General features: G+C 36.8%; 6 protein-coding genes across 11 annotated transcripts in view; 1 reads left to right on the forward strand and 5 right to left on the reverse strand.

Moving 5' to 3' along the window:
* LOC107365425 (uncharacterized) overlaps positions 1 to 21,906 on the reverse strand; it is a 30,269-nt gene that overhangs the window by 2,106 nt on the left and 6,257 nt on the right. The gene's annotated exons all lie outside the window — the stretch shown is intronic.
* HUWE1 (HECT, UBA and WWE domain containing E3 ubiquitin protein ligase 1) lies at positions 211 to 14,913 on the reverse strand. 6 transcript variants are annotated; one of them, XM_015932960.3, is made up of 13 exons: positions 14,593 to 14,913; positions 14,294 to 14,392; positions 14,102 to 14,221; positions 13,783 to 14,019; positions 10,601 to 13,569; positions 6,831 to 10,402; positions 6,179 to 6,766; positions 5,739 to 6,046; positions 4,403 to 5,678; positions 3,823 to 4,213; positions 1,321 to 3,480; positions 637 to 1,233; positions 211 to 575 (listed from the first exon to the last, which is right to left on the reverse strand). In XM_015932960.3, the coding sequence occupies exons 1-13, from the start codon at positions 14,635 to 14,637 to the stop codon at positions 473 to 475; spliced, it is 12,465 nt and encodes a 4,154-aa protein (XP_015788446.2). In that variant the 5' UTR covers positions 14,638 to 14,913; the 3' UTR covers positions 211 to 472. The 6 variants fall into 6 exon arrangements, with proteins under 6 accessions (XP_015788446.2, XP_015788443.2, XP_015788442.2 ...); XM_015932957.3 differs by having other exon boundaries at positions 4,403 to 6,046; XM_015932956.3 differs by having other exon boundaries at positions 4,403 to 6,076.
* Positions 15,478 to 17,220, reverse strand: LOC107365418 (uncharacterized). Its single transcript, XM_015932904.3, has 3 exons — positions 16,968 to 17,220; positions 16,337 to 16,834; positions 15,478 to 15,817 (listed from the first exon to the last, which is right to left on the reverse strand). Exons 1-3 carry the CDS (start codon positions 17,020 to 17,022, stop codon positions 15,669 to 15,671), a joined length of 702 nt encoding a protein of 233 aa, XP_015788390.1. The 5' UTR covers positions 17,023 to 17,220; the 3' UTR covers positions 15,478 to 15,668.
* On the forward strand, positions 17,914 to 19,278 carry mRpL3 (mitochondrial ribosomal protein L3). Its single transcript, XM_015933222.3, has 3 exons — positions 17,914 to 18,222; positions 18,324 to 18,966; positions 19,037 to 19,278. The coding sequence occupies exons 1-3, from the start codon at positions 17,982 to 17,984 to the stop codon at positions 19,218 to 19,220; spliced, it is 1,068 nt and encodes a 355-aa protein (XP_015788708.2). The 5' UTR covers positions 17,914 to 17,981; the 3' UTR covers positions 19,221 to 19,278.
* On the reverse strand, positions 19,234 to 20,019 carry LOC149094516 (uncharacterized). The gene has a single exon (XM_089270314.1). The coding sequence runs from the start codon at positions 19,947 to 19,949 to the stop codon at positions 19,254 to 19,256; it is 696 nt and encodes a 231-aa protein (XP_089126440.1). The 5' UTR covers positions 19,950 to 20,019; the 3' UTR covers positions 19,234 to 19,253.
* LOC107365543 (G2/mitotic-specific cyclin-B3) lies at positions 20,077 to 21,597 on the reverse strand. Its single transcript, XM_015933064.3, has one exon. It carries the CDS (start codon positions 21,330 to 21,332, stop codon positions 20,193 to 20,195), a length of 1,140 nt encoding a protein of 379 aa, XP_015788550.1. The 5' UTR covers positions 21,333 to 21,597; the 3' UTR covers positions 20,077 to 20,192.

Here is a 21,906-nt window from a genome sequence, read left to right on the forward strand (position 1 = left end):
CTCTTTTCAAGGAAACTGGAAAAAATTAGTTTTACAACTGAATACAATGGTATCAATGAATTTAAAATAAGTTCGCTTTATAAAATCTTTTTTCGCTAACACTTCCTTGAGCTAGTGAACCTATTTCAATTTGAAGTATCAATCAACAGATTGAAACAGAATAAGTTTTTTTGTTGATATTTTAAATTGAAATAAAAATGAAACAGGCGGTTTATATTTTTACATCTAACATTTTATTAAAAGGTTTGATTGAATTAATTAGCTTTTATAATTGATAAAAGATACATTGTGAATCATTATTATTAAAATATTTAATCACAATTAATCACATTTTATTGGAAAAGCGTAAGTTTATGAGAGATCCACAAAATTGAAATCATTTTCGAAACTGAAAATTTCGTAGCTCCAAATCACATAATTAGCTTGGGTCAATCGCTTGTAATCACATGGAAGGCGGAATCCTGGAACGATTCTATGCAAAACCAAATCCTTCGGAGCACTCATGGATGGCTTTCAGCATCATGGTTTTAAGTTTATCATAAGTTTCGTAAGCAGGGAGATCCAACTGGTTAAAACTGAAATGAAAAAAGGGTTAGAATACACAATTTGCAAGCACAACTTTACACAAAAACTTACCATGTGTGAGCTGATGGCAACCTGTCTGTTGATCTATCATCACGATGAATTTGGAATCGCTGAGTACCGTTCATACCTTCTAAAGCAGAAAAACCTTGCAACGGTACTTTTGATGTTCCAGTCACAAATTGCAAAAATTTAGCTCGATCTGCCTGATCAAATGATCTCAATGCTCGCCAGAACCATTGAATTTGCAAAGAATTGGCTTGATATTTGTGATATTCACAGTTTGCTTTAAGGTCATCGATATCAATATTTGGCAGACCAGAGATCAAAAGTTCCAGTTCTTGCTCGTTAAAAATAGAAATAAGACGTTTAGGAATTATTTCATAGAATCCTTCCAAGAAACTGCTTAATTGTTTCCTAATGGACCCAGTCATTTTTTCTTGACAGACCAGTCTAACATATTCGTGTTTATTTTCCTCAGTCACCTCGATGTTGCGGCCATTGGGCTTGAGATCTCTGATTTCTGTAACGCCAAATTCTTGAACCTCCAGGCTAAATGTTTGTTCAATATCCAATTCCTTGACATCATGTTCAAGTAGAAAAACTAAACTTCGATAAAAACTATAATCTTCACTTTCCATATCGTGATAACTGCAAAATATGAAAAAAAGAATCAAAATTAAAAAATTGAATAAAATATTGATACCTGTTGATGTTTACTCATGCAATTATACTTACTTCACTAATTTTCCAAGGATATGCTTATAAAATGATCTTGTGAAATAACATTCAAGTAATTTATTATCATAGATAGCTTTAGCGATGACTCTTCCCACAAATTTGAAGTATTGAAGATGATTAGAATTACAGTGGGATGCGGAATTAATCATGTATGTAACACGATCACCAGGTGAAGTGGTGAAAAGAGCATACATAGGATTGAAAATTTCTCTAGATATAATTGTATACCATTCTCGAAGAAGTCCACCAGCATCTTGTCCTTCTTCTCCTTCAAAAACGATATAAAATCTATTTTTCCACTCTTCGGTTGTTCGACGATAAAGTTCTCTGAAAGAATCTTCAAACACATGTTCACGACGAACGTGAACAGGTAAATCTTCCCGACGAGCACCATTTTCCATTCTTTCAAGCTCTTGCCTGAAATAACGTCTCTTTACATCAAAATCTAGCACTCTGGTATGATCAACCAGCACCGAGAAGGGGCCATTAGCTAGAGGAGTGGTTGATTGTCGCAGAATTTGGTTCAAAACAACTTTGTGGGTTTCGGCAAATTGGAGGAACTTCTGTGTATCAACTGGCAAATTAGATACAGTTGCATTGGCATCAGTGGAATTGCTTTCCACCATCGGAGAAAGAGCAGAAAGATCTTGATTGACGTGAGCTAACTGCGTTTCCCTGCTTTCATGACGATTCTCACGACGACGTTTTGGCTCTTTTTCCGAAGCATGGACCAGGAAAAATGCCTCCACGGCTGGCTGTAATACAAGAACAGCATGGTGATCAGGAGCATCTGCGAGCTCGAGAAGACAATTACTTAAACATTCCCACAATGTATGCAAGTTTAGTTTGCTACTCAAACTTTCTTGTCCATCGACATCTGTTTCTTGAATTTCAGACGAAGCACCTTCAGTTGTTGCAGAAGAAGTGTTGGGAGTTTCAGATGATGTCTGAGCGAATCCAGTTGATGAGGTTAAACGGCAACGAATTTTGTGCATTCTAATGGATTCTCTCAACTGGACAATGACTTTCAGAATCCGTAAGAAAAAGCTCTGGCTTGATGTTTTTGATGTGAGTGCAGCCATAGATGGCAATTGAACTTCTTTACTGGCAGAGGTATGTTTGATATGCGTTGCAGCATTTATCACGATACTTGCCGAGGTAAATCTATCCTGAATTATTCCCTTAAGAATCTTATCAGCATTTGATTCAGCACTATTATCGTCACTAGGTTCTTTTGATGAAATATTCAATTTTGAGAGTTCTTCATTAAGTTTGGTAATGTGCTGACTAACAGTAAAACCTAATTCACGAGCACCTTCAAGCAGAAGATTTAAAACGATGTCACGAGTAGCAGGGCAGCTACGAGAAAGACGTAAAAGTAATGATGTTGCATCTTCTAGTCCGGCTTCTGAACAGGATTTGGATGTGAGAACTTCAACAGCCAACTTGATAGCATCTTCATTGATCACAAGTTTTTTGTCTGATGTATTTTCAGTTTTAACTTTAGATTTATCTGATGAATTTTCATGGGATGAACCACTTTGCTCAGTGGGTTGTGATGAAGGTGCGAAATAAGATTGTGAACCATCATTTGGAGTCAAGGAAATTGCGACCGAAGAAAGCAAGCGCAAAAGTTTATCCGTCAGAAGTGAACTTCTTTTGACGACGGGATGTGACAATAAATTAATAATTTGCACCAAAGGAGAAGTTTCATTTTCTTGGGATGTTGATTCACTTTCATTTGCACACGTTGGGTTGTTTGATTGAAAAGGACTTGAACCGTGGCTTTTTATCACACTTTTACCTTTTTTAGTTGAATTGGATGAGTCTAGTCGGAGTAGCACTTCCCAAAAATCTGGGTCTTTACATGATTTATTACATTGATCGGATGATTGAGAGCTTTGTGATAACTTTTGTTCTTCTTTGAGTGACTCAGGCCTCAGAGGATGAGTAAAATTTTTTGCCAATGAAATTAGAGTATCTAAAACGTGCCTGCAAACCAATGGTGCTGCTTGAGGGTGGATAATGATTGAATGACTCGATTGTCCTGCACCTTTTTTGCCGCTGCCTCCTTTAATTATCTGGAATACGTTGGTTCGACAACCAAGAGCAGCATCCAAAGAAATGGAGAGCCACGACGGTGATTGATTAGATGATCTACAAAGATAATAAAATTTACATGATTAATTTGGAATAAAAAACATGACAATACAAAAAAACTGAAAAAGTAGCCCTCAGATCTCATAATCTTAACCATCAGCGCTGCAAGTTAGATGCTTTCTCTGTAATCAACGCAGATGAAAGTGAAAAAGAGAAAAGGTATAGAAAAGAGAAAGGGTAAAGAGTAAAGAAATAGCAAAGAAATGAGAGAAAGAAGGGGAGAGAGAGAAAGAGAAAGAATCTGCGAGATTACAAATACTAACACCTAACAAACATTATTCAGGGTGTCAGTTTTAATCATTGGGCAAAAAAATCAGAAAAGCACAGATTGAAACTTACTTGTTGCTAAGTATGGATCCACTACTACTAGATTTACGAGGTTTTTGTTCAACAAACTCTTTGGTATCTCTCGTTTTTTCCATTATTGCTAACAATGAATTAACGACCCAGATTCGAGTTGCATTATGATGACATAGATTTTTCAAAACACGTTGTAGGCGACAGACATTAAGTTTTGGCTCATCAACAAACAACAAAATAAGAAGGCAACAAAGTGCTTCGTGATCGAGAAGCTGTTTTCCTTTAAATCGTCCTGGAGGAAAAGGAGGGCGTGCTTGATGAGGATGACCTGATGAAGTACTGTAATTAGATGGATTGGTACCGCGAGCTCCAAGATCCCACAACCAATTTCCACCCTGAGCTGTACTTATTGCGTAACGGGTTCGTCCAGCTGCAATTTAAAATAAAAATGTAAATGTTAGAGCTTTTTTCTATGCTAGACTAAAAAAGAATACAGCATCATGGATCGGCACTGTTGATATAAGCACTGAGTGTCAAAGCGAAATTCTGAAGTTAAATTTCACTCCTTCTTATGTGCTAAAAATACTAAGAATGGTAAAAACATTTAAAAAATACTTACAAGCACTTCTGAGTATTCTTGAAAGTGTAGTAGTCGCATGAGATGCAAGGAACCTCTCGGAAAATTGACGATGTCGTGCCTCCAATTCTTGGCGCAGATTTTGAGCCTCTGATGCTAAATCAAGAGGAAGAAGAGCCAAAAGACTATCATCCATGTCGGCTAAGACTTGACGACGAAGTCCAGGAGGCAAGGTCTGGATGAAGACAGCAGGATCAACTGGAGCATCTGGACTCGTAGTTTGGGCTTGTAATCGTTGTTGCTCGGCTCTTTGTTGAGCAAGAACTTCCTCTTGAATATTTGGAGGTAGAGCCGCAAGAAATTCGGGATTCACTTCACTCAAGGCACTATTTTCTCCTGTCGCAGGTTGTGCAGCAGGTTGTGAACCAGAAGGCTGGCCAGCAGTAGCTGTAGTAGCGGTGTTACGTTGTTGTTGAAGGCGCTGCAGTCTCAACTGTTCAGCAATGACTTCTTGCCTGATATTTTCAGGTAAAGCAGCAAGGAATGAAGGATCAACTCCTTCTGGCAACTCAGTATCTCCAAGAAGATTTTGCAGCACAGAGTTGTCATTCGAGGAAGCACTTGAAGAGCCAACAGGTTGGGAATTGTTGGTAGAGGTGGAAGCATTTGCATTAGCACCACCATTAGCAACTTCAACAGTATTGCCAGGTTCTGGAGCTTGTAATGCACTATTGCCTCTGAGCTCAGATTGAGTTGTTGTTTCACTGATAATTGGAGCAGCATTGCATTCACTGCTACTGTTGTTTGCTGTGGACAAATCTTCGGGTGTTATTGCTCCAGTAGCAACAAGTCCATCACTGCTAGAAGCACGTTCAGGTGGTGGTGGTGGATCATCTCTGGATGGACATGGATTTCTTTGTCTACGACTTTCATCAATATCCATAGGACGTGGATTTTCTTCCTCACGAGTACTCAAGGAACAGATCATCTCAGTTATTTCATTGTCATTTTGAACTGACGTGGTGTCGTTTGATGGAGATAAAGAGGACGGTTGATCATCGTCATCTGGCTCTGCCTCAGCCTCGGCTTCCGTTTCAACCTCACCTTCTCCTTCTGCTTCTGTTTCAGCTTCGGCTCTTGCCTCAACCTCAGCTTCAACCTCAGCTTCTGCTTCAGTTTCAGCCTCAGTTTCAGCTTGAGTTTCAATATCTGCTTCAGTCTCTGGAGCTCTAGACTCACCTTCTCTCTCATTTCCATCATCTGTTGGAGGTTGATCTTCCGATCTTGAGATCGTCTGCGAAGATTCGGTATCGTCAGCCTGTTGTTGAGAATCAGAACTTCCGGTAAGATTAGTTGAAGCCATTACTGGGCCTAATACCTGTTCAACAATTGATGCTGCAAGTCTTTCAGTGTGTGCGTAAACAGTGGATTCAGTTTGAGGTCTCGGCTCGGATTCTTTAGAACCATTCTTTTCGCCTTTATCACGAGCCATCTTTTTCTTGGGTTTCTCTTCTTCTTCGAGCATATTCTTTCTCTTTTCCTTACGCTCAGCGAGTTCCTCATCTCGATATTTTTCCCATACCTCAATGATACTCATCTTTAGTTGAGCGACACAGTCATGCATTGATTCACCATCCAACACACGAGATTCCTCAGTCCATCTGAGCATAGCCGAGGGGATAGAGCCTAAAACGGATGAAGAACCAGCACCAGCCACTAAGCCAGAGTCAGAAAAATCTAACCAATCTTCATCAGCGGTTATAATTTGAAAGTCATTGCTAGTAAAGATGACCCTGGGAGGATGGGTTGAACTTGTACCTGAAGTTAATTGAAGAATTTGCTGAGCCGTGGAAGGTCCTAACAGTCTCTGCAATATAACAGGTGGATTTGGATGACGATTGGCAATACCAGAGGTCCAATTGGGATGAGCAGCTCCTGTGCTGCTACTAACAGGGGGTCTGTACATTCGTTGGCGATTGCTCCTGTGAGGTCTGGATGCTAATATACTTGCCGTGGTTGACGCAGAAGCTGGATTCATTCCCACAGAGTCACCAATCTCACCAGGACGAACAAGTAATGGATGAGAAATTGAAACACTACCTGGAGCTGGAGGAACAGATGGTTGAGTAGCATCGGCAGTGTTGGACAACTGTTCGTTTTCGAGCATAGGTAATATTGTAGTTAATCTTAAACTGCCTTCTGTAAAGACAGAGGCCGGAATCATGTCTTCGATATCAAATACGAGATGTTCACTATCTCTATCATAATTCCTAAGAACAGAGTCGTCAATATCTTCTTGGTTAACATAAGCAGATATTTCATCATCTTCGACGTCATCGTCGTCTACATGATCATCTTCGTCTTCATCTTCATCTTCTTCGTCTCGTTCTTCTTCATCTGGATTACCTAAAAAAAGAATCAAAATAAATGAATAAACTTATTTTAAATGAGAAAAATTGCATTCACTTACTTTGATCGTCATCGTCATCATCTTCATCTTCTTCATCACTATCAGATTCATCATCAGATTCGGATTCAGCTCCATTAGAATTGATAACATTATCATGGTTTTCTTCTGGTTCCATAGCGGCATTATCATGTTCGTTGCGAATAACTTCATCGATTAAATTGCTAGATCGAGAATGAGAATCGTTATAAACATCGAAATGAATGCTTTCTTCAATAACAACTGCTTCATTGTCAGCATTGTCTTCAACAGCATCATAAGTTCGAGTATTGCGTTGTTGGTCAGTAATTTCGCTGCTGTTCAAATCATAAATTTCAGGTTCAACATTTCCAGTTGTCTCTGTAGCAGCTTCTTCATTTGTTTCATTTACGAGATTGTTTGTAGGACCAGTACTTCCAGAATTAACGGCATCTTCTTCCATTGCTTCAGTGTTTGAAGATGAAACATTACCAGCTTTAGGTCTTTTTGCTTGAGTAAAGATGGAAGTCGGTAAATTGATAATCTTAGATAAAGTTTCCAGCGGTTTAAGGGCAGCATTCACTGTTAGTGCCATATGAGGCGAAGAGAAATCTAATGAATGCGTGATTCTTGCCAAATCATTAACTATTCCACGTCTCAACATTATTTTAACCATGTTATTGAGACCAGCTGGCTGACCACGGAACGATCCTTGAATAGTTTGAGGTGGAGGTGTTTGAGCGACTGCGGGACACGAATCAATCATGGTGTTGATAATACCAAGAATGGCCTGAACTCTGACATGTTTTTCATTTGACTCGGGCAAAGCTAAGGCACGATATAGAGCCGACTTAACTTCATTGACAAGGGTTGTTTGAGCATCAGGGCAATGATTAGATGAAGATAAAGCTGCAATCAGGACACGAGTCAATGCAGGACAATTTTTGTCTCCCACATTCTGTGTGTTAGGTAGAAGATGATCCAAAATGAAAGATAAAGCAGTACACTCTTCAGTAATTAAATCATTATGTCCAGCAGGATAAACATGTTCAGCTATTAATTTAGCAACGAGAGGATATGATCTTATGAGTTCAGCCAGGAGACGCATAATGCAAGATTGATTAAGTAAAGGTCTCGATTTTTTGGCCGATTCCTCATCTTTGGCAGCTGTTGATTTGCAATCAGCAGGTGTAGCTTCTTCAGAGGTAGCTATTTCGTCATCATCTTGTTGTACTAAATCAGAAGATGATGATTCACGAGCGATACCTCTCGCTAAAACCGGACAGTACGAAACAGTACCAGTTGACGTTGATTTTTCAATAGATATTGACAGGTCATCTTGAATGTAGCCATTTGTTTTGACAGTTAAGGCATTCAAAAGATCGTAAATTACTTCTTTGATGATGTTGTTTTGCAAGTTTACAGCATTTGGTTGTTTTGTTGGTAATAACCTTAGAGTTTGAACTGCTTGAGCACTCAACATACGAGTATCATCTTCTTCGCGCTTCGATTGAGGATAAAGCGAGATTCTAAGGATAGATTTTGTTATCTCTAAGAATAGATCTTTGTTTCTACAGGCAGCTGGACCCAAAACTCGAAGTATATAATGCATTTCTTTGCAATTTATTGTAGGATTGTGAAGTGTGGCTCTGATCACACGCTCCATGGTATAACGCAAAGTATTTGGATCTTCCATTACGTGTCTAATAATTAGTGTAGCCAATGAAGTAAATCCAGTGAATGCTGATGATTGAGTTAAACTTAAAATACTTCTAACACCTCCAAGCTCTTCGAAAATGGCAGCTTGCTCGTAATTACGGGTTAATCGTAAAACTAGTCTCATAACTGCATGTAAAGTGTCAGGGTCAACTGGGATTCCAATAAATCCGGTACAAGCTCTAACTAAAGCTGTACACTGGTAGGGTTCTAGTCCTTTAACAATGATATAATTTGTGGATGGTTTAGATGAAGATGTAGATTCTTCTGTAACTTCCATGGCCTTGTCATCACAAATGAACATAATTGGTCGCCAATTGCCAGTTTCTTCATTAATTTGTACCATAGTGCTAAACTGTACAGTGTACTTTCTGCGACTTGCAGTAAATCTTACAAATGATTCACCATTTTTATAAGCGTCATCGATAGTCTTGTTATTATTCAGAGTGTACATTGTCCATTTGCCACTGCGATCATCAAACCATTTCCATTGACGCCTGGATAAAGCTAGTAATGGAGCTTTTCTTGCAGAGGCTATGGCTGACTTGTCATACAGGTCAATCAACAGAATAGCAGGGCTTAACCATTTAGGTGTAGAAAGGGGGATTGATTTGTTTGATGAAATTAAAAGCAGTGCATTTTGGGCAGATTCCAATAATTGCACTAAATTATTTATCAGGTTAGTCTCGGAAATCAAAGCAGCACATTGATTACGTTTCTCTTCAAACAGCAGAGAGAAAAGATGAATTCGTGTGGCAGCCTTGAAAGCCTCTGGCAAAGAGCTTATTTGCGATGCCCATTCAGAGATACTTCGTTTGTCTGAAGAAGTCATTGGCTGAGCACTCTCTAACAGTTTATCAATATTACTGCTGATAGCTGATATCAGTTGTTTGAACATTTGTTCAGTCCATTTTTCACCATTTCGATGGCAAACAGCTAGTAATAAATCACAGACTCTATAGACCGTTTCTGGTAAAGTGTCCAACAATTTAAGACAACCGACTAATAACTCGTTTGTAAACTCATCAATCACTTCTTTGGACATTGGTTCACTTTCTTTTTCGGGCGTTTCTTTGGATGTCCCTTCTGCAGAACCTTCTGGGGTAGCATTTTCGTCAAGAGACATTGCAATAGCTCTGATCATTTGGTCCTCTTCTGACATTTCCCAATCTGTTCCACCAGAACGAGTGAGCGATGGATGGCTTAGCAAATAATCAGTTGCTTGTTCAAGAGAATTAGCATGAACAAGAGCTTCGAGTGCGAGTTCACGTGCGAATCCCATGTCCATGAGCTGCTGTAAGTGTTCGGTACTGATACCCTGCTCTTCAAGTTCGTTTCGTCGAGTCGCTCTGACAGTGACTGTAGGCATCGGAGCACTGGTACTTTCTTTAACTTCCGGTTCTTTCTCTTTCGAAAGTTTTTCTTGGATAATTGTTTCTCCTTTCAGAAGATGACAGAAGATGGCAAGAACAGATTCTGACATTCTTTCACCATAAACTTTTAAAGGTTTTTTGTTCCACAGATGCATAACACATTCGAATGCTTTTTTGTGAGTCTTGATTAAATATTCAACCGGATCGAATGGTACAAAATTAGGTTGAGTAGTTTTAGTGACCATTGTGTGTGGTGATTCAAGAACCATTTTTGGATTAACCATTTTTTCTAATAACATTAGCCAAGAATCTAGAAACTCGCCAGTTCCATCAGGAACATTAGGGTGTTCTAAACCTTCTTCGATTGGGACCTTGCCTCCTTGAGTCAAGGCCCAGTGGAAAGTATCAAAGAAAGCATCCTGACCTCCACACTGAACAAACTTTTGCAGCATTAGGTGATAAGGAAATTTGCGTTCGTCAAACAGCATGGGCGAAGTAAATCCAACAGAGCATGTATAAAAAGTTAGCCTAGATTAAAAAAAAAGAAATGTTACAACAAATTTTTACCATCCCCAGAGCAGATATATCGTCCAGAGAAACGATGAAGTTGTCATCAATTTCGCATCATCTCGAACGTACTGATTGCGAAAAGTACAGTACGTAGATACCAGATGCTTAAAAACAAGATACAATAACACAAAAAAATAAAATAAAATAGTAATTTACCTGAATTTTGGAATGGGTGAAGTCGGTGGTGGAGTCCATGAAAGACCTTTGGCAAGCAATTTAGTTAAATGAGTAGCAACCGAACGTGCAGCAGGAAATGGTGCAACAGGTATGCTTGGTATGGAATGATGATTACGTCGGTGTCTCAATGGAGAGTTAACACAAAGTTTCACCAGTAATCCGAAAAGTTCGGCAAGAGCACGACCCAGACGAGAAGCGCTTGATAATAGTGGTTTTATCTGTTTCATTTGAGGTCCTGTTTTAGATTTAGCGTCTTTCTTTTTGCTGCTTTCAGCATCACCATTGAGACCATCACAAGATTCTTCAATTTCCATTTTGTTTTCGTCATAATTACGTCCGGTGGGTGAGGCATCCCCTTCTTTAGTGAGAGATGCAAGCTTTTCAACTTGGTGACGACCGAATTTCCAGGTAGCTGTTGCAGTCGAGTCAGAACATAAAGCAAGAAGAACTGTGCTTTCCCACACGAGAGAAGTGTACAATTGACTCAAACCTCGCAACACGTTAAGTCCAATGTCTGAGCCCCAATGAGTAACAGTAAGATTACGAATTTCAGGTTGACCTGTCCTACATACATGTACAAACATTATGATGTAAGCATGAGCTGCTGACATATGGTGTAAAAGAGGTGTCAAACTGGCTGATTGGAGAGGATCACATCCAGTACCTTGAGCCTTGCTGGTTGCTTGGACAAGTTCTTCCAATAGTACAGAGCCTCCAGGGGCAGGAAGAGGTTGATGCAAGGGTTTAAGGCTGATTAGAACTTCATTCAAATTTGTCAGTCCTAATTTCAAGACTTCACGTTCGTAAGTGAGAACTTGAAGAGATTTACAAACACTTGAGACTGCAAGACAAGCAGGTGTTAATGGGAAGTCAATTGGAAGGTTTGGTAATCGCAAAATGTTCAACAAGGGTTCCAACCCTTTCTGTTTAACAAATTCCCTACAATGGTCATCTGTGGAATTATTCGAGAGAATTGCATCGATTAAACGCATTACATGTAAAATATAATCGACTAATGGAACTGGTTGCTTGTTGTTATTAGGAGGAGCTGATGATGTACTAGCTAGTTCCTGTACAGGTTTAGTAGGGATAAGAGAACCAGGGGGAGCGGCTGTGGTGGTTTCTTCATCTTCTTCGTCTTCTTCATCAGACGAGCCAGCTTCCGCACTTCCTCCGGGCATCACAGGTCTTATACTGTCATTTTGGCCGGGATTAGATTCAGGACCTTTAGCAGCAGGCTTAGAACAGACAAAATTTGGATCAGATCCAAGTTCACATAGTTGTTTGAGCAACTTTATGATCGCACTAGTTGCCTCAGCTCTCAAACTTGGCTGATGTCGCATAAGTTCATCCATGGCACTGCCAAGATTGGAGGCGGTATCGACCATAGGATCATTGCTTCTTCTGCGTCTCATAGCAGGCAAATAATCAGGTGATAGTAGTAATTTAAATATTTTTTCGAAAGGTTTTAGAGGAGTGAATGCTTCCAAACCTCTAGTATTTAAACACAAAGCACTGAAAACATTTGGTAGACTTGCAATGACCTCTCTAGTAGCAGGAATTTCTTTGACAAGCAGAGCTTGCAGAACGACATCTGTCAGTCCACTTTCTTGCAAAGAAGAAAGTAAAGAAGGCTCTTGAAAAACATAAACAGTTACAACATCTGTGGCGAGCATGAATAAATATGGACCATAATATTCAGCATTGCTTATGATGTGTCGGAGACATTTAGGTAAAGGACCATCCATTAAATGACGAATACTATCAGAAAAAGATGAATCCTGAATTGCCTTTTTAAGAAAATTAAACATTGACTTCAGAACAGCGGCTCTTTGAGGATAAATTTGAAGATCTCTGTTGTAAGACATTGTCGAAATATTTTGACCAGATTTACCATTATCGATTTCCATCGTGTTAGACCCTGAAGGTTTTTCGCTTGATGCTGGATCAATTAAACTTTGTGATGGATCAGTAAGAATTCCATCTTGAGATTCTCGACGATTATTTCCAGCATCAATTTCAAATGGACACTCTTTACGGCAGATATCTACTTCATATTCTAATCTGTTAATGAGAACACTGAGTCCTCCGTGATTTTGAAAAGCATTCATATCTAAATTTGTAATCAAGTCAATAACGCGAACGGCACGAGTTACAAATGTAATATGCTCCGGGTCACTGCCAGTCCAGCTTACTACTTTGAGAAGTGATTCAATCATACCACAGGAAACCAATGCTTCACCACCATTTTCATAGCTGGCAAGGTGGTATAAGAAGGAGAACAAGGCGGTAGCGAGAGAAAGAGGAAACAAAGTGGTGTTATCGTCAATAAGTGCTTGAATACAGCTTCTAACGAGAGTCGGTAAGAAGCCGTGATAAGATGCAGCACCAGTGGCATCAATAATTGTGTTTAGTTGAGTAGTGTGATCGAGGTGAATTACAGATGTTAATGTACGCAATGCTGCAGCTTTAATGTCTAATAATTTCGGCTCGTCCAACTCTAATACATCAACTAATTCCTCGATGAACCCATTATAGAGAATGTTATTTGAATTATCAAACATTGACATTGCGTTACTGTGGACTATGATAGAGAGAGCTTGAAGACGAGCTTGTACACATTGCAATCTCTTGCGGTAGTTGGAAAAATTGTGAGCCAAACGCAGATGTGTGAATAGAAGCATTTGTTTCTCTTTGGGGACATTATGTGTTTCAAGTAATTCCTCCATAACTTGCGCTATGGTTTTATCTTTAATCTGATCCACATTATCTTTATGAATGGTATTTAAACTGCTAGATGACTTTTTATTGCCAGTTGTACAAAGTGAACCACTTTCGTCACAATAGTACTCAAAGTGAAGGGTAGTGGCACTTGGAGGATAAAAGGACATTTTAAAATCTTGACAGCAATCTGCCAAACCAAAACCATTTTCCTTGCCACCCCAACTCTGGAAATAAAAAATAAACAGACGAATTAATTTTTGCGCAAGAAAAATGTGCCTTTTGTTTGAAAATTGAAAGTCAATTGTTGAATATCATATATTTCAACAATTGTGCCAACATTCAAATTAATTTTGCACTAAATCATTCGATTGATACGAGGAAGCAGCAAAAATCGCAGTACAGATAGTGCATGAGAAATATTCGAGAAATTTACTTACCTCCGCTAAGTAATTTAAACGAGTAAGGAGTGCTTTCCTTCGGTCTGGACTCGAACGTGTAATGAAATTAGATCGTTTGCTGAACACATAAAGCAAGTTGAGAACAGACAAAACGATTTGCATATCACTCGAGGAGAGGAGCGTTGTTAAATGCTCCATAGAATTATAGACATGTTTGGAGAAGCTGTGCTCTATCAGAAGAGCAGTGAATTGAAGAATAGGAATACAAAGTTCCTTCTGCAGATTGAAAAAAAGAAAAATAATGAAATATTTATACTAAAAATATAGTGAATTTTTAGCTTATTAAAAGGTAACAAACCAGCGAATTATTAGGGAGATCAACAGGTAAGGTCCATTGAGTGTCCCGCTCCTTGTGACAGCATTTTGCCAATATTGAATCAAACAGATCGAGAACATCGATCCAATGATAAAGCTCACACTGCGAAAATGCCGAAATAGAAAAATAGAATTAGAAAAAGTCCTGATGAAGAAAAGAACCTTGAGGTCTCACCTTGCCATAATTCCAGGTTTTGATGTTTTTGAGTAATTCGAGGAGTTCCTTCTCATTTGATCCTCGAATTTTTTCAACAAGTAACTTACAATCTGGTGGCTGAGAGAAAAATAAAGAAAAAAATGTGAGAAAAAATAAAATTTTATGAAGAGGGAGGAAAGAGAAAGTAAAGATAGGACAGAGAGAGAGAGAAGAAAGAAAGAGAAATTAGAAACCACACTTTTTCTTGCTTCCACACAAAGAAAAATGGTTTGCTGTGAATGATTAAGAAAATAAAAAATTGACGAATCAAAACTTACCACTTCTGATGAGCTTTTCTTTAACTTGGCCCTATCAATCTTCATCGTAAGACGGTGAAGTGGAGCAAATTTACAAAAAGAGAATTAAATATTTGCCAGTATCAGCATCTAGACAATGAAAGATAAAAAACAGAAAAGGCAAAATGATTTTTTGAAATTGAACAACAACAAAGGTTTAAGAGTATTTTGAGGTAATTACAATCAAAGGGATAAATGAAAATTGAATGAAATTTATTTATAAATCAAATTAATTAAATGTAATTTATGATTTCATCTCAGGAAAAATGTATACAGGAAACACAGTGACTTCAATCTTCTATTGGCTGCGAATGAAACCTGTTACACTCACGCGCAAATGTTGATGCAAATTTAAGCGCACAGTTCAAATTTATAATTTAATACAATTTAATTCCGTTTCTCATTTAATAATAAATTTAAGGTTGATCAGAATGTTTAACAAGAAAAATAAATCTACAATTATTTCCAGTAAATTAGTTAATACACAAGATTGAAAGAAATAAAAGATGCATGAGTAAATTTAGATCTACATCAATACATTTGTATGAAGTTCTTATGATAAATTGTAAGGATAAAACGCTATTATTGATTTATGAGGTCGAAAAGATCGTCGACAAAAAAGATTCATTCATTCGGCTACTTGCAATGAGTATCGAAAGGCTCTTATTCTGAATGTACATAAGCAAAATTGTATCAACCACCTGGCTTGATCTGACTCCATCTAATAATCACTTGTTTATATCAAAGGAGAATCCCATTTTCATTAATTTAGCAAGAGATTCGTCCCAGAATGAAATATCCTTAATACATGTTAATAACCGAGCTCATTAAATGGTTAAATTGTACAAAATAGATTCAATTTTTGGCTTCAAAAAAGAAACGTCGAGATTGTTTATTAGGAAAATGTCATTGCACTTGAATTGAAACAATCAGAATGGTGATTCTTGTACATCCACATATTGACTTCTATAACATCAACATTTAATGATTGTTTTACATTAATAAATTCTTGATTGGAATTCCAAGATCTTTTTTCACATCCAGAAGATTAAGCAAAATTATAAATCTTTTGCTTGTTTAACATGTTGAAGCATATAAATGTGATTGCTGCTTAACCTTTCAATTGCTTTCATCTGGCTTTCGCAAATCTCTTTGATTAAAGTCAATTGTTCTTTGAATTGATCCAAAAGGAATTGAGTTGTTACAACTGAAAATTAAAATAAAAACAAATTAATATAAGTAAATGGAAGAAAAGGGTTTCATTAAAAACAGTTTTGATGTTAAAATGTTCAATATCCATTTCTAATTTGTAAATGGATAACTTGTGAAAATTTGGAGCAAAGACAACTTTAAGATTTTCAAATTGACTCAATTTTTACTTCACTCAATCAATTGACACATAAAAGATACAAAAGATGATCTAGATCAATTGATTAAATTACTGATGAACATATTCTGAAAGTGATTCTGAGGCCAAAAACAGGAAATTGGATGAAATTGTATTTTGAAATGGTTGACAATCAAAGAAATGTTCAATAAAAAAATGATTATTACTTATTTATCATCACTTATTGTTTGCTATTGACCCTGACAATTGATGACAAGTTAACCGAAAGGGAAGCAAGAAACTGTAGCATTCATCGATTCCCTTAGAATGTAAATTGATCAAAATAACATCAAAAATTGGTTTTAAATTTAGAGGATATTTAAGAAATCTCTTTCTTACCTTCATTTTTACCTGCTAAAGGATCATCACCTTGAGGTATTTCCCTGCCTCTGTCAATGATCAACTTTTGACAGACAAAACCTGAATCACCGTAACCACAATTATCTGGTGTCCAAAGGCCATGTTCAGAATTTTCATTTTTAATTCCCAATGAAAATATTTTCATACACCTTTCAGATGAAAAGTCAACTGGTTCAGCATCAAAATTAGTATATTTAGATGTTGACGAGTCAGCTGTGATTAACTTGTTAGGAGGTTCAAGTTTAATGCCAATCCAAGTAACAGGAGATTTAGTGAAACCAATTTCCCCATAAAGGTATTGTACAAGTGAACGTTGCTCTTGCTTTGATTCAATCACAATTAGATGGCCTTCGTAAATGTTACGACAAATGTATTCAGCTTCAGTATAATTAACATTATCTTTAAAATAGCGGACACATTTAGATGTTTCCCGATTGATCAATCGCCAGCCATCAGGACATAGTGAACAAGAAATGACTGTCCAAAAGAATAAGAAAGTTGCAGATTAGATTAATGTTTCAATTTATCAGATAATTTGATTACAATTTGTTTAGAGTAAGAAAATGATTATTGATCAAGAAGATTGATAGATATTGGATTATAAACATACCTTGGAGTGTAAATGTAATTGTAATCAACAATGTATTTACTTGCAAGCTAAACATTATGTGTTGCTTGGTTGTTTGTCTTGATTACGTAGCAAACCAATTGAGTAAATCTTAAAATTTAAAAGAGGTTTGACTTTTTATTTAAAATATGATAATGAATGTTCAACAGGAATAATTAGAGGATAAAATGGCTGGAATACGAAGAGTTGAAATGTGTATAAACCCGAATACAACAATTAGTAAACTGTGAAGGTTGATGATAAAATGAATTAAAAACATTAGTTGAAAATATGTTTGAAGGAGAACAAGTATGGCCAGTGAGGACTCCCTCTCTTCCTCTTATCATCATCAACATCATCTCTGTCACCTTTTATTTCATTTTCATGATAAAATTTCAATCCATTCATTCAATTGATTCAAAAGAGGAAACTTTTTTGTTGTTGTTAACTCTCATCCAATTCACCGATGAAACAAAAAGCAACAAAATGTTGATGAAAACAAAAGACTGTGATCATTTTTCCTGTTCTGTTGATTGTTTATTAAACTTCTCTGAATCTCAAGTATTTCCATCCCTTCAGCAACATTTAACAACTTGAAATTGGAAAAGATTAAATATAAAATCATTTAATTCCACATCCGTTGCCAATCAATTGTTGCCCGAATTAGCGTTACATTAAATTTCAACACATCTTCGCTATTTGCTAATCTTATTGGGTTAAGCCAATTGTTTAACTAATTTGTTAACTTTATCATATTTGTCTTGCATATTGATTTTTGATTGGAACAATAGTTTCCACATTTCCGTATTCCAATTCAATTTGGATCAATTCATTCTGATAAATCTGTTAATAAATTCTGATAAATGGATGATTACTTGAATGTACCGCTAATCGAAGCTCCTAGGTTGGTGGATATAAAGATGGCGCTGCAAATTTTGTAATTTACAACTTGTGAATTAATTCATGTGTTTGTAAACAAACAGTGATTTTTGTTGATTATTTATTATTTTGTTTAAAATGTCTGCATTTTTTAAGAACTTGTATAACAAGCGAAGAACCACACATCCATTTCGATGGTGGATCAAACGAAAAGCTGATAGTTTCAAACCAGAGTTAACCAAAGACAATCAAAAATTTATCGATGACTATTTCCAAACCAATTTTAGCACACCTTTAATTGTTCCTGATCTATTCAACAAATCTCAAAAAGTATGGACTCCAGAGTCACGAAGAGTTGGTTTGATTGCTCGAAAGATAGGTATTTATTAAAATCTTTTCATTATTCATTTCATTTGCATTCATCCTTTGCGATAATTTTACAACGAAACGATTAAAATTTTCCTTTTTTTGTGTCAACAGGAGTTTATCCGATGTGGTTGAAAGATGGCCAACGAATTCTCACAACTCTCCTGCAAGTCAATGACAATCATGTCATCAAATGCTACAATTCAGAGCAATTTGCAAATCAAGTCATTCATCAAGATAGATATAGATATCAGGGTTTAGCATGTGCTATTATCGGTGCAGAAAGTGATCATTTTATTAAATACTCAGCAGGATATGCTGGACTTTTCGTCGAAGCCGGGTTGCCACCCAAGAAAAAGTTGACTAAAGTACCAATCACTGATGATGCATTGTTGCCTCCAGGAACACCTTTATATGCTACTCATTTTCGTCCAGGCGATTGGGTTGATATTTTTGGATTGACAATTGAACATGGTTTTCAAGGAGTTGTTAAAAGATGGGATTTCGCTGGTGGTCATCCAATAAATACAACAAAATGGAAACGAAGACCTGGGGCAATCGGTCATGGTCGGCGTGCTGGTGGTCCACACAAAGGTAAAAAGATGCCTGGACATATGGGACGAGAAAGAAAAACTTTGAATGGTGTCGAAATTATGAGAATAAATACTAAAGAAAATGTAATTTATGTGAGAGGACCGGCAGTACCGGGCGAGACGGGCAACTTTTGTTATATATTTGACACCAAAATAATTGAAAAGTAAGTTTACTGTTGTGATATTTTCTTAATGCAATGATTCATTTACCGTTTTTTATTTTCTTATTCACAGAAAGTTAACTGAGAAAAATCCGCCACCGTTTCCTACATATTTCCCTGGAGATAATGAACTGCCTGTTGATTTGTACCATCCTGATGTTCATCGTTTCGAGGAGGAAACTATACAATTCGTTGAAACCGAAAAAGAGCAACAACAAAGGCGTACCGGTGCTAAAATTGCTAAAATCCGAAAATAAATTTGTATTAATGTTTTTTTTCTATTAGTTTATTTAATTAAATTCAATTTGTTTGTCACTTCTTAGTTCTACAATGTATTTTACATACGGCGAGTAAATATCAAAACCTAAGGAAATAATATTATCAAAAAACATTCTGTACCGTAAAGGTATAAGGTAAAAGTTTATGTATTGTGCAGGTGGCCAGATCACCCATTCCCATAAATAAATGTTTTCCATCCCCTTTTCAATTAGCTCCTCTTTGAATTTCTTTAAATTTGACTTTTCACATAAAGATACAGTTCCAAAATAGACGGCTAAATTAATCGGGCTAAAAAAAATTTGATCAACAAACACCTTAGTTGTTATTAGTTTTAAACATCTTTTAGTACCTAAATATCGGTCTAGAAAAATGTACCATGAATGGGTCAGTAAACCTGTTGTAAAACCAGCAGCCGACATGTGAAGATTGCGAATAAAATTAAATTTATGTTCACCAGTTGACAATTTTTTTTCATCTTTGATTTGATTCGTTAAAATGTCATAATATTGCTGAATGCCATCGCCTAAAGAGCCAAGACCTGTTGATAAAAGGCAGTTCGTCAACATCAGATTTTTGCGTCCAAATAAAGTCCCGTTGATAAATTTCCCGAGCTGAAGCAACCGATCTGCAACTAGAAAACCCATCATAATAAAAAAAAGCACAGCACACAAAAACAGAGCAACATTCATCAATGAAAAATCTTTCATTCAAGATTTTCACTCACAATGCAGAGCCTCTCATTCACCAGGCGGTCTTTTCAAAAATCCAACATTCAACCACCTTGCAAACCGCACATCGCAAACGAAAGATAAAGATAAAAAAGAATGCAAATAATTTCGTTCTATCGTTTTTTTTATTGAATAAATGCAAATAATCAAATATTACAAAAGCTGATGGAAAATGGCATTTGAATTAAGGATGCTTTGTCTGTTTGATGATGAGGATGATGTTTATGAAGCTTCTGAGGGCAAAGGATTAATTTTTGCGACCTCCATAAACACTCGGTGGGAGTATTTCGCTCGTATTGAGGAAAGAGCTTGTTTGGGTGGGGCAGATATGATTTTATTGAGTTTAAACATCAAAGGCAGCACCTGTTGCTCAGTGTAGCCAGAATAATAAACCAAAGTCTTGGTCCAAACATCTTTAGAAGGAAAGTGTTTCATACGCAAGGCTAGCAAAAGAGAAGCAGCGGCAATCGAAGATTCCCTTTCTTCAATCAAATCATACTCCATCAACGACATTTCCAAAATAAAACGAGCCAGAGTCAGCTCTTCCATGGTAAGTTCTGCACACCTAGCATAACGCCTCAGAAAACGATAAGATAGAGGGAAACCAATATTGAAATCCAACTTTTTCAGAATTTCCATCTCCATTAAGATTATATCCTTTTTCTTGTACTGATTGTCACAACTATAAACAAAATCTTCAATGGCGGGTGGGATTCTTTCATCGTATTTGGCTGCGATCAACATAGCTGTTGCACCGAGAAGTTGGAAATCAGTTTTCTTGATGTTTTGTCGCATGAGATATTGGTCCACCATTTTAACGGCCAAATATAAAGTCTCGTGATTCAATGTGTAATTTTGTTGAATTTCAACCAACCAATCCACCAAAATAGCTCGCATGTTTTCTGTAATTTCCGATTGATTATTCAAGTATTTCTTTGTCAAACTTTGCAGTTCTTTTGTCTGGTAATATTTGAAGATATCCATAACATAATGAGGCTCAGCATAACTGTCATGAACTTGTTTGAGATCATAATCCTCAAGGTCATCAGGAAGATCGGTGGGTTTGGTGTAGCAAGACTTGGGATCATTGAAATCCAATTTGACATCCAATTTAACAGGTTGCTTCTCGACTAATTTTTCACAAATTGATATACTTTTCACTTTTTTCACAATTGATTGGGTGACATGGCCCTGATTCTCCAAATCAGCTTTCTTTTTACGGCCAGCCTCGGATTTACTTTTCTTTGCGACCAGCAAATTGGCAGGCTCTTCAACAGATCTTTTCAGACTAATCCGGTGGTCTTCATCGATGTGCAGGGTCAAATTGGACCGATTACCAAAAACTTTTTTGACGGTGGACATATTGAAAATAGATTTTTACGAACAAAAGATTGTAAAATTATAAAATTGATTAAAAAAAAGGTGTATAAACGTGTTAAAAAAACCACATCTATCTTAAATTACAAAGGAAGAGTGACGGTGAATACAGTCATATCGCAACTGACAGCAAAATTTTTTAAATTTAAACTGCTTTACAAGAATGACTTTCCATTGGTTAGTTTGAACCACCTTCACCCAATCAGAAAAGTTTAACGCATCAACAATCGAATGCAAATCGATAGTGAGTTGACTATCGATCGATACATCATTAAACGCAAAAGAGGATTTTTTTTGTTGTTTATTTAAAAAAATGTTTATCTGTCAAAAGATCTTAAGACAGAAATCATCAGAAATGAGAAAAAAAAAACGGAAGAGAATCCGTCAAAATTGTTTATGCATCTTTATCTTCATAGGCTTTTTGCCAAAAGTTTTAAAACTGCAATCATTGAATGCTGATCATGATTATCATGGTGATGGTAATGATGACGCTGAGAATGTCATTTTGAAAATAAACCTTAAAGTTTGGCTGAATTGATGACTGATGAGACCTTTCATC

The sequence above is a fragment of the Tetranychus urticae genome, chromosome 1 (assembly GCF_039701765.1).
Source record: "Tetranychus urticae isolate SD_2017Ah chromosome 1, NJAU_TeUrti_SD_1.0, whole genome shotgun sequence".
In the NCBI taxonomy this organism is placed as follows: domain Eukaryota; kingdom Metazoa; phylum Arthropoda; class Arachnida; order Trombidiformes; family Tetranychidae; genus Tetranychus; species Tetranychus urticae.